The sequence below is a fragment of the Strongylocentrotus purpuratus genome, unplaced genomic scaffold (assembly GCF_000002235.5).
Source record: "Strongylocentrotus purpuratus isolate Spur 01 unplaced genomic scaffold, Spur_5.0 spur5_scaffold_2, whole genome shotgun sequence".
Taxonomy (NCBI): Eukaryota; Metazoa; Echinodermata; class Echinoidea; order Camarodonta; family Strongylocentrotidae; genus Strongylocentrotus; species Strongylocentrotus purpuratus.
In genome coordinates, this window is record NW_022145605.1 from 25322737 (window position 1) to 25342125 (window position 19389).

A 19389-nucleotide genomic window follows, 5' to 3' on the forward strand; every position below is an offset into this window, starting at 1 on the left:
TAGGTATAGCAGAAAGCAGCAGTTAAATAGATATATAAAACTCATGAAATAAATACTAATATACAAATAATTGCTAGTGATCAAATTGAGAATCAAATATAAAATTAGATGTTGATTAGAAATAAACATTGCATTGCTATACAGGACCGCGTGTGGCCCACACTTAATCCATTTCTTACTGGAACCGGGTGGCCCCTGTGTTAAGCCGATGGGAATTAGATAATAAGGTAATACAAGTCCAATGAAGAGAATTGAATGGATAACTTTTCATGAGAGTTTGCTGTGCGGGGAAGACAACAATTATTCGGCCCCTGGGCATCCGGATTTGCCTACCCCACTGGTAGTATGGTTACTGAACAAAATGATACTTGGATATTATGATTATGGGATAGTTAGGTCGAAACGTATTAGTGTATAGGCTATAAGTTCCAGACCAAAATGATCATTCGAAACGCGGGTATTACTTCATTAGACGAAGTGGCATTGGACCAAATGACAATTTTGACCACGCAAAAGCAACGTCACGCCCCTGGAAAAATAAATCCTCGAACAAAAGAGGGCACTCTTTACTCTTTTTTTTCTCCACAGCAGCTTACCCAAGGATCGAGGAAGCGTATCCTTTTCTCCCGTAAACTTGAACCAGAAAATCTGCAAAATTATGAGGTAGGTCCAATATTTTGCTATGAAATGTTTTGGAAAATGTTCTTCTGTATTAATAACATTATGTGAGCATTTTGGCAATCTTTATGGTTACATTGTCTTCGTGCAATTTGAAGATTTGTGTTGGTATTGACTCAAGATTGTTGCGGGAATCCCACACAGAGTTGGATATTCTGGCTGAATCCGCCCTACAATCTACATTGTAATTTGTACATGAACATGATTGGGCTACCATAACATAAGGCACACATTGTATGCAAAGGCTATAACTTGTAAGTTGTCTAACATGTCTATTGGCAATGCATCGTTTTAAGTTCAATTCTTTTCTGCTTCTTGATTCTACATGATACAGTATTCTGAAGTTATCTTTTGGGAGAAAAAAGTATGACTGACAGACAGTTTATACATTGTCAAATAACGCATGATGTTCAACTTTCTTCAAGACTCCTCTGAGACTGAGTCTGACAATGTCTGACTCTGACTTGTTAGTTTTAATGCCAAATTAAGGGTGGGCCTCAGTCTGCACACCTGAAATTTCACCTGATATTGACAAGGATATTCTATTGTATTCTCCTAATGCTTCCTTATTAAATAAGTCAGTGTGCCAAATTTCTGTTGGGAGTCGGCAAGATGTAATGGCAATGTAATTTTCAAAAGAAAAGGCTGCGGTGCAGTGTCATTGCAAAATCAAAGGTGCCCATGTCTGCGCACTCATTATTATACATGCAGTACAAGATTTTTTACGTAAAAGATAGCATTTCAAAGCTTGTGGATAAAATAAACTTTAAAAAGTAAGTTAGAAATTCTTACTACCGGATATTTTTTTTTCTTCACACATTATTTACGGCTGAATGTCTAGGCCTATCGCTAATACTCTGGAGACAGATATTTTGTGTAGGTTGAGTGTTTAAAAAAAAAAAAAAAAAATCAAAATCAAAATCAAAATCAAAGTTACAAGCAGTTACCGTATGTCAGATGTACTAAAGAGGAGGTGAGTTGGCTCTGACGGTAAAACGTCTGCCTTTCAAACCAAAGATCGTGGGTTCAATTCCAATCCAGGCAAATGACTGAAGCCTGTGTTGTGTGTTTACAAGCCCCTCCCCTGTTTCATAGACACAGGCTATGTTTCTATGGAAAATGCTCTGTCCGTCGGATAGGACTTTAAATGGAGACTCTGTGTACAGGAGAGGCACTACCTTTGCATGTTAAGAACCGACTGCACTATTCAGGGCTTAAATTAATCCAAGGCCACCAAGGCGGATCAAGCAGATCAAGCAGGCCACATACCTTACGTACGTCCGACCAGTGATGGAATATGCTGCAACAGCATGGGAACCACACACACAGCGGAATATCAACAAGATTGAAATGGTCCAACGAAGGTGTGCTCGCTACGTCACCGGTAACTTTAATCAAACCTCCAGTGTAACGGCTATGCTTGAAAACCTGAATTGGCCATTGCTACTCACCAGACGGCTTCACAGCCGCCTTGCCATGCTTTATCACATCCGTTTCAACCTTGTCGACGTTACCTAGCAGTCCTTTCTCACTGAACTGACATCAGTGAAAAAAATACACGGGGGCTCGGGGCGAATTAGCCCCCAAAATGCTAAAAAGAGCCCCCGAAAGTCATAAAAGAGCCCCAAAAATTTGCATAGAGTTCAATGCAAAACAAATTAAAGAGTCTTATTTTCATGCAAGCAAGCTTGAAAAGTAGCCCCCGAATTGTTTAAAGTATTTTTTTCCCTGACTGACATCAATAACAAGAGGACTTGGATCTCGTTTTAGGACATTCAACTGCAGTAGTCAGACCTATGCTTCTTCCTTCTTCCCAAGAACCTGCAAGGACTGGAACAACCTCCCACAGGACCCAGCCCAATACTCCTCTCTTGATGCCTTCAAGGTCTTCTTGAGTGGGATGCAGATGTAATGTCTACAAGACTGGGAATGCTTTTACTTACACATGTATGTATGCACCTGCACAACAAGAACAACAAGTTAAAATGTGGAATAACAGGACATGTGAAAGTCTCCACATATACACACACAACCAGTGCGATTATCTTCATCACCTTGAAGCGGCACTTGAATGGAAGAAGAAGAGGAAGAAGGCCATGGCCGTGGATGCCCCTTTGATTGGCCTCAATGCCCCTCTCATTGGCCTTGGAGATTTTTTGTACCCTTTCCAATCCTTTCTATTTGTGCTGTAATATAGGAATGTGCCCTACAGAAAAGTGGACTTGCCCTAAAAATATTGAAATTTAAGGCCTGACTATTCATATTGAGTAGAGGGAAACCCTGATGTAGTGGTGCAGTTGTACAGTTGTACCAGAAGGAGAGACCGTAGGGTAGTGATTCAGCTCGTTTTTCGACTACCATGCATAGATATTGGGCACTCCTAACTAGATATACTGAGGCACCGGCCGGTTTAGGGAACTCTCTCCCATTTGAGAGACTTACCGGTATCTACTTCTTCCAGTATTAGGGACTTTTAGATTTGCACAACGACAACGTGGATTGCTACACTGTATGATCGACGTCCTTTTAATGCACTGCCTTGAATGGACGTCACATGTATCAGTCCACGCAAATCTAAAAGTCCCTATTGTACAAACCACCGTTGTTGTATTATCATACCTTGTGCTTGTCAAGAGCAGAGTGTAACAGTGCAAATAAAATGTCTCTACAAGAAATCTATGTGCGGCTGCAACAGTCTGAAGCTTAATATGTTGCACCTTCTGCTTGAAGAGTTCAAAGGAGGTGCAATTGATGACAGCAGGTGGTAAGGAGTCCCCAGCCACATACATGTAGCATCTGGGTGGAATGTTGGTTTGGAATTGTTGCGTTCCAGCAAAGGGGACCTTGAACTTTTGTTCTGTGTACTGTATTTTTAGTTTTGTTCACCTTTTTCTTAAAATATTAAAAAAATGTATTCTTAGAATCTTTTTTTGCCAGATTTCATCTCATTAAGACATGTCCATTTGTGATACGATAACCAATGAGAAATGTGGTTAGATGTCAGTGTCATCATATTCAGCCAATAGTATCACTCTCAAATTTGAGATAAAAAGTGGTCTCGGAATACTGATTATAATTTAGAGATATAATGATGCTCAAAATATCGCCAATTATTTTCATTTATATGTAATATGTACGAAACAGGCTGTTTGTGGCCACGTATTTGATGGATGGTTATTGTTTACCTGACTGCTAAGAAAGCAAGTATTTGTTTGTAGGTAAACAACCAGGAGACCGACGGCTTTTAGTCCTCTCCAAGGGATTTGGTAATGAGGATTAATGCCTTAGAGAAGGGCACAAGCGCATTGACTTGGTTTCGAACCTGGGACATCTTGGTTACGAGACCACTGAGCGATCAGGCCTCCTCATTTTATAAAGTCAAGTTAAACAGAAACAGTGACATCAGTAAATTGTGTTTTATTCTACCATGTGGAGGTCAAAGTTCAAACTATGTACCCTATACTTGATTCATTTCAGAGTATGATGAAACAGAATGGAACAGCCTGGTCCTACTAACTCTTCCTATAAGGATCCCGATGAGACTATACGTGACCTTATTGGCCTGATCGGGGGTATGTATCAACTATCAATGAGTCGTAGTGCAATACTTCTGCTTACTCATAGCCATTATTTAGTGTGTTATAATGTGTGTGTCTACCATGCCTTGCAATGTCCTTTTAAGATATAACAGAAATTCATTTAATATGACTTCAAACAATTTATGTTGTTTGAACTTTGAAGTCATGATATAACAACAGTAGCTATCATATCAAGATTCAAGATTTATTTATTTCTTTCCACTGACATGAAAATAATACATTCATGAACAGTAACAACAAGTTCATCGTCAACAAGAAAGATATAAAGACATTGAAAATGTGGAAATGAGGCGGTCTGTAAAAAAACACAACTTCTTAAACACATAAATATTAGCTCCAATTTTCACCTCAATTGTTTTCCCAGTTGATCAGCAAAGCTTTGGACAATGAGAAAAAGCTATTTTGGGAACTTTAAACTTTATCAGGATATAATCAGGAAAGTACTATTTACACCTGTATGTATACGTTTAAACGGTGAATTTTGAGTGATTAAAAAAAATATTCCAAACATGAGTACATATTAAAGTCCTGAAATTTTTGTCAAAATGTGATTTTTTTTTTCCCCACCTCTCTTCTCATGTGTTACAAAAATTAAGTAAGAAAGTAACAAAATCACACCTTTGTGTTTTGATTGGTAGCATACTCAGGAGAGCAGGGAGCACAGCGAGGCTTCCTTGCTGCCCATGCCAACCATCTGAGTCATCAGGAGCTGGTAGAGAGAGCCAGAAGAGTACCGGTACCTGACCAAGGTGATGGCCATCGGCACCAAGCATTCAACTACCTGGTGGCCGCTGCTCAAAGATATGGCCTCCCTCTGCAGGAAGGTGGGCTTACTGGTATGCTTATTTTTGTAGTGATAATAACAATAATATTAATAAGCATTTCTATAGCGCTGTCTATCTAGAAATTCTATTCCAAGGCACATTTATTATATTCCTGGCTTTAGCCTAGCTGCCATTACAGCGCTCCAGCATTTCAAGGAATTAATTCCGGCCAGGTACCCACTTACCTCACCTGGGTGGAGTGTGGCAAATGAAGATTAATGCATGCCAAAGGACATAAGTGCCGTGTCAGGGATAGAACCACAACCTTTGAATTTCAAGTCAAGTGCTTAAACCACTCTACTACCACACTTCTAGTATTCCAAATTTAGAATCAATTTCCTTTGGGAGGTTGTCGTCAACCATTAAAGATCAAAGTTGAGGAATTATTTTTCAGGGATGTAAAGTTTTTCAGATTTTTATGGAACATTGGATTTTTGTAATAAAAATGCAAAGATGCCTGGGTCTACTATTATTATTAATGTGGCATCCAGAAATCATTTGAAAATACCTGTTTGCATGATTATGTTGGGATTCCCCTATCCCGTCGACATCAGACCTAAGAAAGCAACTGTAAAGTTGTGAAGTTTAGTTCCTGAGAAGGATGTTAAGAATTTCATGGACAGAAAGAGTTTCTAATAATGAGGTATTTGCCATGGCAGGAACAAGACGAAAGCTTGTGAATAATATAAGAGGTCGACAGATGAGCTTCTTGGGTCGTTATACGAGAGAATGGTTTGGAAAATCTTGCACTGACTGGAAGAATCGAGGGGAGGAAGAGTAGGGGTAGAGGGAGGATTCTGTAGATGAGTAGCTTAAGGAATGGGATTTCTGAAAGTGGAATATCATGATCTCAGGGAGAATGAATTACTTCATAGAATATGGGACAGAGAGTTGTGGCATTCCGTCGGTCGCCAACGTCTCAGGACATGGCACGTAGAGAGAGATTTATCAATGGCAAAAGGATAATCATATTTTCTGTGCACTACAGCAGCATACTCCAGAGGAGAGGTCCCTAGCCAGCCTGAAGAAAGATCCTTGCCTGTTGCACCCCATCACATCCATCTACCCAATCAAGAGATGATGGAGAGGGCACATTCTGTAGGGGTTGAGAGACGGCTGTCTGCTGGTAGCCATCAACCAGAACCCTTGCATTACCATTCTAATGCACCCAGTCATGCCCAGCATGGTGAGTCAGTAGCCTTGATCTGTAATGTATTATTGTACTTGTATTGTAATTTTGTTTTAAAATATACCCTGATTGTATGTAATTTTGTTAAATATCATGTTGTTAAACTGGGACCCTCCACTATTTAAGCCTGTCTGTACTATTTTGGCCAGGAGGGATTAGACCTCCCTGCAAGGTAACCGTCAGGTGGTTATTTCGTCAGATCAGCTCTCAATTAACATGAGAAAAAGGGGCTCATGGGGGACCAATGGTCACCGATTAGGCATTGTTTGCTACATAGAAGGCGCAAGTAGCTATAAGTAGTGCAGCGGGGCTTTAAAACATACTCTGATCATACATAATTTTGTTGACTATCATTTTGTAAAAATAGGACCCTCCACAATTTTATATTGTAGTTTTATTGCTGTATTTGCCCTTGTGTTCACATTGTTTTAAAATGGAAATATATGAATTTACTGTGTTTACGCAGTGACTGAGCTCATAGGAACTTATACATTTTCATGCTTTCAAATATTTGAAATAAGCTCATACTTACCCATCCAGTGTACATGTATGAGGTTATAATATAACCTTCTACCCCTTCAGGAAATAATATGGTCATGGTGAAAAAAACATTTGCCGCCATTTTCTGCTCAAGTACTACCAGCAAGAATAAACAAATGTAGTTTTCCTCTCCCAGCAATGAGAGGGCAGCACATAGAGCTGTTAGATAGAGCCATTTATATACAGAGTTTGGCCAACTTGGTTTCACTGGGTCACAACATGGCGTATATTCTTTTGTTTTGTGCTTGCCAACAAAGCAGCAGTAGCCATATTGTGTCCAACTCGAACCTGGTTGGCCCAACTCTGTGTATAGAGTGCGTCCCAGTAAAAACGAAACCAAGATTTATTGATGTTTTATCATAACTTAATCACATTTATAATTAATAAATGACACATATTTGGAAAGCTTAGATCCTCCTCTTTCATTTGATGCAACTCATTATGATGCATATTTCACGCATGAGTGATTAAAATGAATTTGAAGAGAGGAAACCGAAAAGTCGTTTGGCTGGCGGTATCTGAATATCAAAGAGAAAATCACATTTCTAGAAAGTTGGGTTTCTGCCCTTTCATATGACACCTCAATCAGGAAAAATGGGCAAGGAATGACAAAGTTCTGTTTGTTTAAAGTAGTACTTGCATTTCAATAATTTTAGCAAACAAATTCGTTTTCACTGGCTGCCTGCAGTGGCAAAAAGCAGAATAGACAAAAGACGTAACTCCGTTTCGTTGACAATCAGCCATGCATGAAGTCTTTCGTCTACGGCTGATTGTCAACGAAACGGAGTTAAGTCTTTTGTTAATTTCGTTTGTTGATACGGCAGGCAGCCAGTGAAAACGAATTTGTTTAATCAAATTATTGAAATGCAAGCACTACTTTAAACAAACAGAACTTTGTTATTCCTAGCTCATTTTTCCTGATTGAGGTGTCATATGAAAGGGCAGATACTCAACTTTCTAGAAATATGATTTTCTCTTAGAAATTCAGATATCGTCCGCCAAATGACTTTTTGTTTTCCTCTCTTCAAATTGATTTTAATCACTCATGCGTGAAATATGCATTATTATGAGTTGCATCAAATGAAAGAGGAGGATCTAACCTTTCCAAATATGTGTCATTTATCAATTATAATTGTGATTAAGTTATGATAAAACATCGATAATTCTCGGTTTCGTTTTTATCTGGGACGCACTGTAGATGGCTCTGCTGTTAGATATTCCACACCTAACATTTCTATCCAAATTATTATAGCATTTATTGAGTGGCCACATTAATATTAAATTGAGCACTTGGGTCACCTCTTTTCAGCATTTAATTTAGTTTTACTTCCGACAATTTTCTTCGAAAAATGCTATCACTGTTTTCACAAGTAAGAGTGAATGTTTGCAATACTAACCATGGTAGAATAAAGTACAATTTACTGATGTCATTGTTTCTGTTTAACTTGACCTGAAAACTTAAGAGGCCTGATTGCTGAGTGGTAGAAGAGCAGTGGTCTTTTAACCAAGAGGTCCCAGCTTAGAAACCAAGTCAATGCGCTTGTGCCGGAACAAGCTTCTGTAAGGCATTAATCCTCATTACCAAGTCTCCTAGTTGTTTACTTACAAGCAAATACATGCTTGCTTTCTTAGCAGTCAGGTAGACAAATAATGTAACATTTTTCCTCATGTGACTGAGTACCTTTTGTATTTGATTTGTTCTGCAGCATACCAAAGACCTGCTTCAGCAGGACCGTTGGTCCATCGTCCACCCATGCACCAGGAGATAATGACTAACAATGCCCCTCATTCAGCAGATTCAATCGTCAGAGAAGGTACATTCTTCACTTATTAATTCCTGTATTTATCACTTGACTTGAAATTCAAAGGTCATGGTTCGATCCCCGATTCGGCACTAATGTCCTTTGGCAAGGCACTAATCTTCATTGCCACACTCAACCCAGGTGAGGTGAATGGTTACCTGGCAGTAATATTAATTCCTTGAAATGCTAGAGCGCTGTAATGGCAGCTACATGTAGGCTAAAGCCGGGGTAAAAATAAATGCGCCTCGGAATAGAATTTCTTGATAGAACGCGCTATAGGATTGCCTATTATTATTATTAAGTTTGTTGTGACCTGGGGACAGGTTGTATAAAACATTATTGTGAAAATACCAGTTTCAGAAAGTATATGGTATGCAGGCGAGGGCATTTAGAGACAAAATGTGCATTCATCCTGTTTGTGTTTTGTAATGTCCATACATACTACTTCCTACTGACAAAGTTTGGTGCTTTGGCTAGATGGGGTGAAATCAACCAAACTTTAGGGTCTGTAGACAATCGCACTACCAGTATGAGGTCACTACGCTTCTGAGCCGATTTAGAATTTCCTCTCTGAAGGAGGCATTAAAACCCAATAAATTTTAAATTTAATCTACCATAATACTATTCAGATCCTCAGTCATTAGGAATTTACATGCTTGAATGTTCAATTTAAATACTTTTTCCCAAAATCTGATCGTAGTCAAATCGTACAGTGTGTAGTTGGCCTAAGACAATTAGTAGTTGATTAGAAGACACCAAGAATTAGATGGCAACATATTTTGTCGTAATGGAAGGCATTGTTATAATGAATTAATTTCAATGTCATGAAAGCAACTTAGAAACTTAGCAAATCTGCAATCTTCCATCAATTTCTCAGCATATGTAAGATCAATGGCTGGAGAAGAAGGAGATCAACCAGATTACTTACATCACTCTGGAGGACAGTCTACCACTCGCCAAACTGATAGCACATCTGTCATTCAAAAAGGTGAATTACAGTAATCTTATCAATCATTCAGGATGGTAATGTAATTTCATATATCATTCGAGGGGGGTGTTTCACAAAGATCGTAGGTAAAACTTAACTCTAAGTTAGACTTAACAATTATGGAAAGCCGTTAGCATCTATTTTAAAAGGCATCAAATATTGATTCATATCATTCATATTCTCTATTATCAAGGAGATTTCATGTTCTTGATATGGAATTTATAAAAGTCTAAAATACTTGAATTTTCACTATATTTTGTTTTAAGGCTACAAAAGGCTCTCCATAATGTGCAAGTCCAACTTAGAGTTAAGTTTGACTTAGGATCATTGTGAAAAATCCCGAGGTGAACTAATAAACAAGTAATTAACAACTACTCTGGTGGTGGGACAATTATCATCACAGAGGTGATTTCAGGGCTACTGTGTTCCCCAGCTGAAGGTGAGGGAAGATGGTGTAGCCCCTGAGATCACGGAGGTGATGATGGTTTGTCCACCCACTGGAGTGAAGGATGTGATTCTTTGCATTATATCCCATGTCAACAATACTTTTCTAATGAGAAGAGGAATGATGAACACAAAAGTCAACACTGAACTCTTTACAAACATACTATTACCCGGTCATTGGATTCAGTGCTTGCCCGCACACACTGTGTGAACAATCTCCACTCCCTGGGTAGCATTCCAGCCAGGCGTTAAATGGGTATTGGTAGGAAGGGATTCCTTGAAAGCTGTGAGCACCGAAATCTGCTGCCTAGCAGAGCCGGGTAATAGTTGGAGCACCTTGAGAACCATGCATGGTGGATATGTGTGCTATACAAAAATCCAATATTTTTATAATATGATGTTTTGAATAATTAAATAATTAATTAAATAATATTATGTTTGTTTGAATTTCAGCGTATGAGCAGGTGATGGGAACCCAAGAATCTCCTGCTTCTCCGTCTCCTCCTGCACCTTCACTTCAGGCTCAACCTAATACAGCTACCATCACTGTGTCTCAGCTAGAGATCCTCAGTCGCCAACAACAGCTACAACAACAACATCATCCGCCTCCTCTGCCTCCTCAGTCTGCTCGTCATGGCAACGGTAAGGTCACGCCTTCTTTTATTATTTCATCCCATCAACTTTATGGCCCGAATTCACAAAGGAGGTTTAAATTTAAGCCATGGTTTAAACCCTACTTTACCTCTACCCATGGTGTAAAATTAGCGCAAATTAGAACAGGAAGATTGGGAGATTCTTCTGCAATATTATCTATGAATTTCCTTGGAGAATGGCTGGACATTTTTTAAGATGGTGCCAAACCGAATCTCACTGCATTTTTGACACCCTGTATAGTTATTGGCTTCATGCTCCCCGTTGTAACCCTGATTATCATTAGAGTGTGTTGTCCAGAGTGCAGACCATTCTCATATTTACCCATACATTTTGTTTAAAGTACACAATGTGGTAATACCTATCTTTTGTTTCTTCTTCTTCTTTTACAGACCACATAAAAATACCCACCAGCTCTGAGAATATTGAACCTCAACAACCAGACGTCAAGTCCCAGCAGGATAAACAGGAGATTGAATTGCGTCCTACAACTGAAAGCACCGGTAGCCTGGAGCAGAGAGCACCAGAACCCGTGGCAGAACAACAAGTACAGCAGTTTCCTCGAAGGGAAGGTGATGAGAAGGGTGAAGGCCACCAAAATGGTGATTCCATTGAAAGCACAGGTAAGACTGTCGAGTCTGGGTTAGTCAATTTTGGAGTGAAGCAGAGTACCAAGTGTGCCAGCTGTCTGGCCGCATTCACACCAGCAGACGGTGAGGTTCAACCAGGGGTTCTCCCTCTGTGCCACACGTGTCTGGAGCGGTTTACCAGTACCCTACCGAGATGTAAAGAATGTGGTAAGAAGCTCACAACAGATGAAAGTCTTATTACTCACCAGTGTGATGGGCAGGGGGAAAGTTTTATGTGTGAGGTATGTGGGAAGGTATTCAGCTTGGCTAAACACCTTTCTCGTCATAAGGTTGTCCATAACCCCTTCAAGGCTCACGAGTGTGCCCATTGTGGAAAGCGATTCGGACGGATGGAACATCTGAAACGTCATCGGCTCACCCACGCAGCCAACAAGCCTTATATGTGCGACAAGTGCGGGAAGACGTTCAGTCGCAGTGACAATCTCAACACTCACAAGTGCAATCTAGGCGAACCTCGTCCCAGACAGAAGAGGAAGCCTCTCACTTTTGAAGACACTGGAGAAGTTCATCCCTGCGACATGTGTGACAAAAAGTTCCCCACCCATCAGAAGTTGAAGCGCCACAAGCGACAGCACAGTCAGTCTAAACCCCACCAGTGCAACCAGTGTGAAAAGTCCTTTTCATGCATAAGTCATTTAAAGCGCCATAAGATGGGTCATCTTGGAGTGAAGCCGTTCTCGTGTACTCTCTGTGGAAAGTCCTTTGGCACAACCAGTCATCTCAACAGACATATGATGACGCATACTGGCAGCAGCACTCTGTTCAAGTGCAAGAAGTGCACTGCATTTTTTAGCACGTCGGAACAACTCAAGGAGCACTACCAAATACACATGCAACAACCACATCCTCCCATCAGCACCAACAGCCACTTTCCTCTCTTACTCAACAAGGATCCTTCGAATGAAGATACCAGGCAGAGTCATTTTCCTGTACACTATGAAGAGGCTGATGATAGGGAGCACAACACAGATATGTACTGCTGCCACATCTGTAAGCGATACTTCAATAACCCTATCAGTCTGAATCAACATAATTGCTTTCCTGCAGATGAGAGCCATAATCATGGCTCTTCCATGCAAGAATCTTTTACATCTCCTCCTGCTTCAGGCAGTAGTAACCAGTACAACTCAGAAATGACATCCCCACCCTTATCTGCACCCATATCTGCACCCATATCTGCACCCCTATCTGCACCCCTGCCAACTCAGCCCGAGGTAACAGCTCCGGTATCTACTCTACCCCAGCCCCTTGAAGCTCTTGGATTATCAGCCAAGGTTGTACAGCCTTTGCCATCTCAAAGTTATAAAGATTTGGAGCAGACTACACATCACCTGCTAGCAGTAGCAGAGAAGGCAAGTCACCCAGAGGCGTATACAACTAAAGAGAAAGGCAACGAATCAGAACAAGACTTACCCAGAAGTTTAAACGAGATAGATCCTAGTAAAGAAATTGCAAACGAGAAGATCCAGTTGATACATACTGTGATCAAGGACCAAACCTTCACTGATGAAGAAATTCAGAAAAGACTCTTTACATGTAAAGTGTGTGGTATTTTCTGTGGTTCCCTAACTGGTCTCCAGCTGCATGTACAAGTCCATACACTTGAACGCCCGTTTAAGTGCGAAACTTGTGGCAAACGATTTAGAAGACAAAGTCATATGGAACGTCATCGCCTCATCCATTCTGGTGTCAAACCATATTCATGTGATATTTGTGAGAAGACGTTTACCCGTCCTGATAACCTGAATTTCCATCGAAGTACTCATTTCAAGAATGAGGAATGTGAACCGATTCCCTGTGGAACCTGCGGAAGAAAGTACCCAAATGTTGAAATGTTTGGAAAGCACAAGTGCATGGATCCAGCAACAGCTGCCAAATTGCCTGTTCATCTTCGCCCCAAAGTGAAAAGGTACTACATTGGTGAGAATGAAGAAAAACCATGTGACGTGTGTGGCAAGGTGTTTAGGTCGGGAAGCAGATTGACGAGACACATGTTGATTCATTCTAGGCCGAACAGCTTCAAATGTGATGTCTGCTCTAAGGTCTTTAATAGGCGTGATCACTTAAAGAGGCACCAGCTTACTCATTCAGGCATCAGGCCATACGGCTGTACTCAGTGTGGCAAGCGGTTTGTACGCAATGATCATTTGCAGCATCACATGCGTTGTCACCTCATTAGTGAGGCAGGGAACAAGGGCAGAGGAGGAGGAGGAGGAAGGGGCAGAGGAAAAGGCAGAGGGAGACCAAGAGGTGTCGGGAAAGGGAGAGGAAAACTGGCCCCTGTTAAACCAGATAATGCTTTCTTCTGTCACGTATGTGGGATGAGATTCAGCAACATGCCAGAGCTGGAGCAACATGAATGTACCAACAATTCCCCAAGTCAAGCTGTTATGACGGTCCCAAAGCCTCTGCAAAGGATCAACCGTAGGAAGCGCAAAACAAAGTTGCACGTGACAAAGAGAAAGATAAACGAAGGACCCACAGTCAAAGAAGAAGATGAGCAAGATATTGGGATTAACGATGAAGCAGGACCATCTCGCAGAAAGAGTGCCAGGCCAAGGAAAAGTACAGCTAGAAGGTTCAGTGCAGTCTTAACGAGTGATGTCAGCGACGATGAAGGCGCCAAAGGGACGGTTGCTTGGGATCACGATAGTCCATACCCTAGTAGAAAGATAGGCAACCTAGAACCAAGAGAGAAACAACTGCGGTCCTGTAGAGAAAACAAGTTGCACACTTGTGACATATGTGGGAATGTATTTCATCACTTCCAAATTTTTCAACAGCATCAGATGATCTGCGCGTACAAGACTTCGTCAATGTATTATGATGAACCAGAGCCCGAGCCAGACCAAGGCCTAGACCAAGGCCCAGAACCAGAGGATCTAGATAGTGAAGTAGAGGAAGGGGAAATAATAGGTCCACAACCGGCTCCACCTGTTGGCAATGCAGTCGTCCTTGCAGGCCAGGTATCAAATAGCACCGAAGAGGAAGTCACATGTGGTGTTTGTGGGAAGTCTTTCAACAAGATGGAAAAGCTTATGAGGCACGTCAAGATTCACACAACAGACAAAAAGTATGAATGTGAATTTTGCAAGAAGTCGTTTGGTCGTTCAGATCATCTTGCCAGGCACAGGCGTACTCACACGGAGAAAAAATTCCACTGCAAGAGATGTGATGACAGGTTTAAAGATGTCAAAGAATATCGTCTACACATGGAAACCCACAAAGAGATTCCTGTTGAGAAGGCATATTCTTGTACACTGTGTGATATGTCATTTCCAAAGCACACTACTCTGATCAAGCACAAACTGAGCCACAATGTTGAGGGTCAGCATCAGTGCAAGAAATGTGGAGATGTACATCCAGACGAGACCTCTTTAGAATCTCACGAATGTCAGCAAGACGAAGATAAGGTTCACTCGTGCTTAGATTGTGGAAAAGGCTTCAAGACAGTGTATGCTCTCACTCGTCATCTCTTTTGCCACACTGGTTTGCGCCCCTACGAGTGCGAGAAGTGCGGGAAAAAGTTCACACGCAGCGGACACCTGCGACGCCACCAAATTTCACACTCTGATGAAAAACCTTACGACTGTGACCTCTGTGATAAGAAGTTCAGAAGAATTGACCATATGCGAATCCATAAGAAGACACATGAAAAGAAAGCAAGAGAGAAGAGGGAACCATCTGAAAGGCCATATGGATGCGACATCTGCAACAAGAAATTCCGGACAGAGCCTGCCCTGGAGAGGCACAAGACTCGCCACACGGTGGAACGCCGCTACATGTGTGATATCTGCGGTAAAACCTTCAAGCGAATGGACAACTTGAGGATGCATAATCGGGTACACACGGGAGAAAAACCACATACCTGTCAGGAATGCGGCAAGCAGTTCTCACATCACACGGCATTGAGAGGCCACATGCGCACTCACTCTGATGAACAACCATACGTGTGTGAGATCTGTGGACGTGCCTTCAAGCATCCACACAATATGCGGTCTCACCAATATGTGCATGGACTCCAGAAACCTTTTAACTGTGAACACTGTCAAAAGCCATTCAGAGACACTTACCATTTAAGGTTGCACATTTCTAGATGCCATGATCCAGATAGAGTTAGAAAGCCCCGTGGTGGAGGAAGGAAATCAAGTTCTGCTACAGGGGGTGCTACTGCTGCTGCTGCGAGTGCTGCTGCTGCTGCGGCTGCAGCTGCAGCCAACGCCAACAATCTGATTATCAATCCCAACCAGCAAGCAGAACAAAAGCCTGTCATAAATTCCCCAGTTTCAGAAGCAGAACCTTCTGCTACCCCTCACCAGTCTACCGAGAGCCCATCCCCCGTCCCTTCATCACACCTGAAGAAGAATCCTTTGGCGTGTGAGAGATGCCACCTAGCTTTTCCAAACCTTGAACATCTTCACACTCACCAATGCCCAGCACTATATCATATGTCTGCTCACGTGTCTCATACATCTCATAGCTCCCATAGTTCCTTTAACTGCAATCGCTGCAACCGAACATTCCAAGACTCTCATCAGCTGAGGATGCATCTGCTCACGCACAAGGAAGATCCCTCTGTCATCTGTGCCATTAGTGCCATCCAGGAGAACTTTGAGGAACCTCAGGCTATTCAGCAAAGGTACCAGATGGCTGTACACCCAGATCACCCGGGTCCACTGGCGTACACCGTGCCCCATCAAACACCCTACATGATATCCCAGTCTAATCAGCTTGCTTACTCAGTTGCCCACTCTCTGCCCAACCCTAGGGTCCATGGCGCTCATGGAGAAGTGCCATCTTACCAGATGCTCTAGATGGAAGAGCTAGGACGCCCTCTGTATATACATCCACTGAAATGGGAAATGACATGATGAATATACTCCACATACGTCAGTATTCTTGTACAATGATAGCTGTACAATCTTTATTTCAGTAATTCAGATTTTCAAATTTATGGCTTTATGCCATGTGGTGCTCAGATCTCCCTTTACTTCTAGTCAACTATATGTTCAGGGATGTCGTTATGAATTTGTATGTCAAACAGATCTTCAGAAATGAAATTACAGAGAAAGTCTGTTTTCATGAAGATGTTGGTATCTTATATTTCATATATAAATGAATATGAAAAAAGTATTGTGATGATGATACTACATCATTGATTGTGGAGCTAGTTTGGGAATGATTTTTATTTTGGCATTTTCTCTTTTCTAAAAGGCATTTATCCTAACTTGTATTACAGTAACCAGTATGAAGGGCTCAGTCAAAGATCCATTTGTATGAACAAGTCATTCAGGGAATGTCAGTTCACTGATTGTTAAGCTTGCAATTATGGTGAACACCATATGAATTTTGGAGAGGTTCAGAGTTTGTTTGTGTTATCTGGGGAGACCTTTCTAGAGATGATCTTGCCATATATGAAGTCTCTCCTCAAAGATAAGATCATTTTAATTGTAACATGACCCAAGCAATTAACTTGTATAAATGTGATGTGATATGTGTTTGTAAGATGACTATATGTCTTTATATTGCATGCCCTTATTAAACAGGAGTGTACATAGATTGTCTTGAATCATGTAAAATATGAATGTTCCTATATTTAGATTGTAATAGCCTACAGGAAGTCCATGGTTTATGTACTGATGGAAGTGTGTTTTTGAATGTAGTATTACATTATAACAATGTGTGGACACACATTATAGTTAGAAAATATTATACTCTATGTAAATACGCTGTTTGTGCATTGGAGATAATGCACATCCATGATGTTTCTCAAGACTAGAGAGGTGTCTTTGATTAGTATATGAAATAGAAAAGAGTTTTACTTTATCATATAAACCTTTTGACCTTTATATCATTGAACATATATTGTAATGTATGGATGACTTTATTATATATTTACAGGTGAAGTATGCTATAGAGTACAATTTATGTCGTGTTTACAAATGACAACAAAGATTTTGCGCCAATGTATGTTAAGATGTACTTTTGTGATACAATAGTCGAGGAGCCTGTCCCAAAGTGTAACCTCATCAAGTCCATACAATGTGGAAGTTAATGAGTCATTCTAAGTCATTAGACAAAAGTCAGTCACAAAAGTTGTTTGCCTAACTGTAGCTGTCAGATTTGACATACTACCACCCCTGAATAAAGGTCAGGTAAATATCACCCAATTTAGTCCTGGGACCAATTTTTGTCACACAGAAGTTTTTAAAGCTGTGTATCACAAGAAATTGAAAACTGGATCCATGTAATGGTACGGTGGTGAAAAAGTAATTTCAATTTTAGAGGGGTGATGTGAGATGAAAAATTAAATTTGAAGTCCAATTTTCAAAATGGCTACTAATTTGTTCATGGCATACATGCAGATCGTGGTCTAAGTAGTTCTAAAGTGGTAATATTTAATGGGCTAAATGTTCCAACTACTTTGAGACAGGCTCTTAACCTACAATCAATGATATGACATTATTATGTAAATGCATGAATTATGTGCATGTAACTAACTAATTATTCTAAATTTTATTTGAATCATCTGTTTTTATATGTATTTATTATGGCAGAATCCAATGTGTGGAATGAGTGGAATGAAATAGGGGGTACTAATTTTTCATGTTTTATTTTAACAATTAGTAAGTTAATCATGTGTGGTATTTGTATGTGACAATTTGCCTTGTTGTTCAAAGGTACTATTTATCTTTTATAAATTCATTTTAAACAAATCAAGCTAAAATAGATTAGTAGTGATAATATAAGATTAAACTTTATTGAAGTATCTCCTCGAGTCTTGGTGATATTGATGTCAATAAGTTTAGGCTTATTTGTACTACTGTATGAATAGATTTCTTATCTTATCATTCTTATTGAAAATGGACATTTTAGATTTTTTTTTTAATTCAAGGATTTTGCCCCTCTCTGGTATAAGTTTTCTGATAGAAATTCAACACAATTCATTTCCCTTGTGGAGGTGTTGTGGTATAGTGGTTCATTCACTTGTATCTCAGTCCAAGGGTTGAGGGTTCAAATGCTCCAAGTGTTCGATTCGATTCATTGCAATGTGCTTTGATCATGGTCCAGGACTGACAGCTTGTGTCGTAGTCCTTGGATTTTGTTAAAAGCCTTTTTGTATCTGCACAATCATGTAGTATTTGTGGTCTTTTTTTTTTTTACCTGTACGAGTTAATGAAAATCATGTGAATGACTGTATCCTTATATACACATAGTATCCTGTTTATTTGTATAACTGTGTATCACAGTATAATGTCCTCCATTCTATTTTGAAAAGAGAGTGTTCGTGTATTTACTATTGGTATATGTGAGTGTTTGATATGTTGCTAGCAAAACTCAATACATGTATCTGCCAGGTTGAAATCCCTGTTATTGTTCATGTTATTCGCAGGTGGTTAAAAGGTAGTTATGTTATCATTGGCAAGTTTATGCTTGTGTGTTTTAGAATCCTATTTTCCTTTGAATAGTATAAGTACAACAGAGGAATGTTATTTTTAATAACAAATTTCCTTCCAAATTTCCTTTGCACCTAGGTTTTCATTATGCTTGATCCAATAAGCAGTACCTGAAATTATTTTTCATCAAATTGAAAAGGCATGTGAATGATAGTTTTTTATGGTCAGTTTGATGCAAACAATATGAAAAGGTGGTTTGAATGACGATTTGGTGATGGTCAACCCGAGAAGTTTGAGAAGAACTTGCCAACTTCCCAGCTTTTAAAACCTTTGAGTTATTGATGTGCCAGAAAATAAAAAATGTCTGGTTGTGATATCTCTGACCATTAATGCATCAATTTATGTTAAGCAGCAAGTACACATCGGTTATAAGTTAACATAGTCAAACGGCAAGAACTTGCTTTTTAAACTGCCAGGTTTGTCGGTTTTACTGCTAAAATGCATTTTGTTGTTGTCTGTCTTTTGCCAGACTCAAATGTATCAGGACTATGATTAAGGACAATACCGAAGGACTTGTACTAACAAATATATTAGAACAATATTACAATACCCTAAATTAGAATTCAT

General features: G+C 40.1%; 1 protein-coding gene across 4 annotated transcripts; it reads left to right on the plus strand.

Moving 5' to 3' along the window:
* The first annotated feature begins 567 nt into the window (after positions 1–567).
* On the plus strand, positions 568–18577 carry LOC100889583. 4 transcript variants are annotated; one of them, XM_003725181.3, is made up of 8 exons: positions 568–663; positions 4156–4250; positions 4916–5113; positions 6090–6287; positions 8537–8644; positions 9510–9620; positions 10518–10706; positions 11108–18577. In XM_003725181.3, exons 2-8 carry the CDS (start codon positions 4172–4174, stop codon positions 16177–16179), a joined length of 5955 nt encoding a protein of 1984 aa, XP_003725229.2. In that variant the 5' UTR covers positions 568–663; positions 4156–4171; the 3' UTR covers positions 16180–18577. The 4 variants fall into 4 exon arrangements, with proteins under 4 accessions (XP_003725229.2, XP_011663291.2, XP_011663292.2 ...); XM_011664989.2 differs by having other exon boundaries at positions 6093–6287; XM_011664990.2 differs by having other exon boundaries at positions 4916–5101.
* The last annotated feature ends 812 nt before the right edge of the window (positions 18578–19389 follow it).

Bases quoted from the DNA above. Each gene is read 5' to 3' on its own strand.
- LOC100889583 (XM_003725181.3), top strand. From the start codon at position 4,172: ATGGAACAGCCTGGTCCTACTAACTCTTCCTATAAGGATCCCGATGAG. The intron at 6,288-8,536 runs GTGAGTCAGTAG...TTTGTTCTGCAG, and splicing joins ACCCAGTCATGCCCAGCATG to CATACCAAAGACCTGCTTCA. The intron at 8,645-9,509 runs GTACATTCTTCA...TCAATTTCTCAG, and splicing joins AGATTCAATCGTCAGAGAAG to CATATGTAAGATCAATGGCT.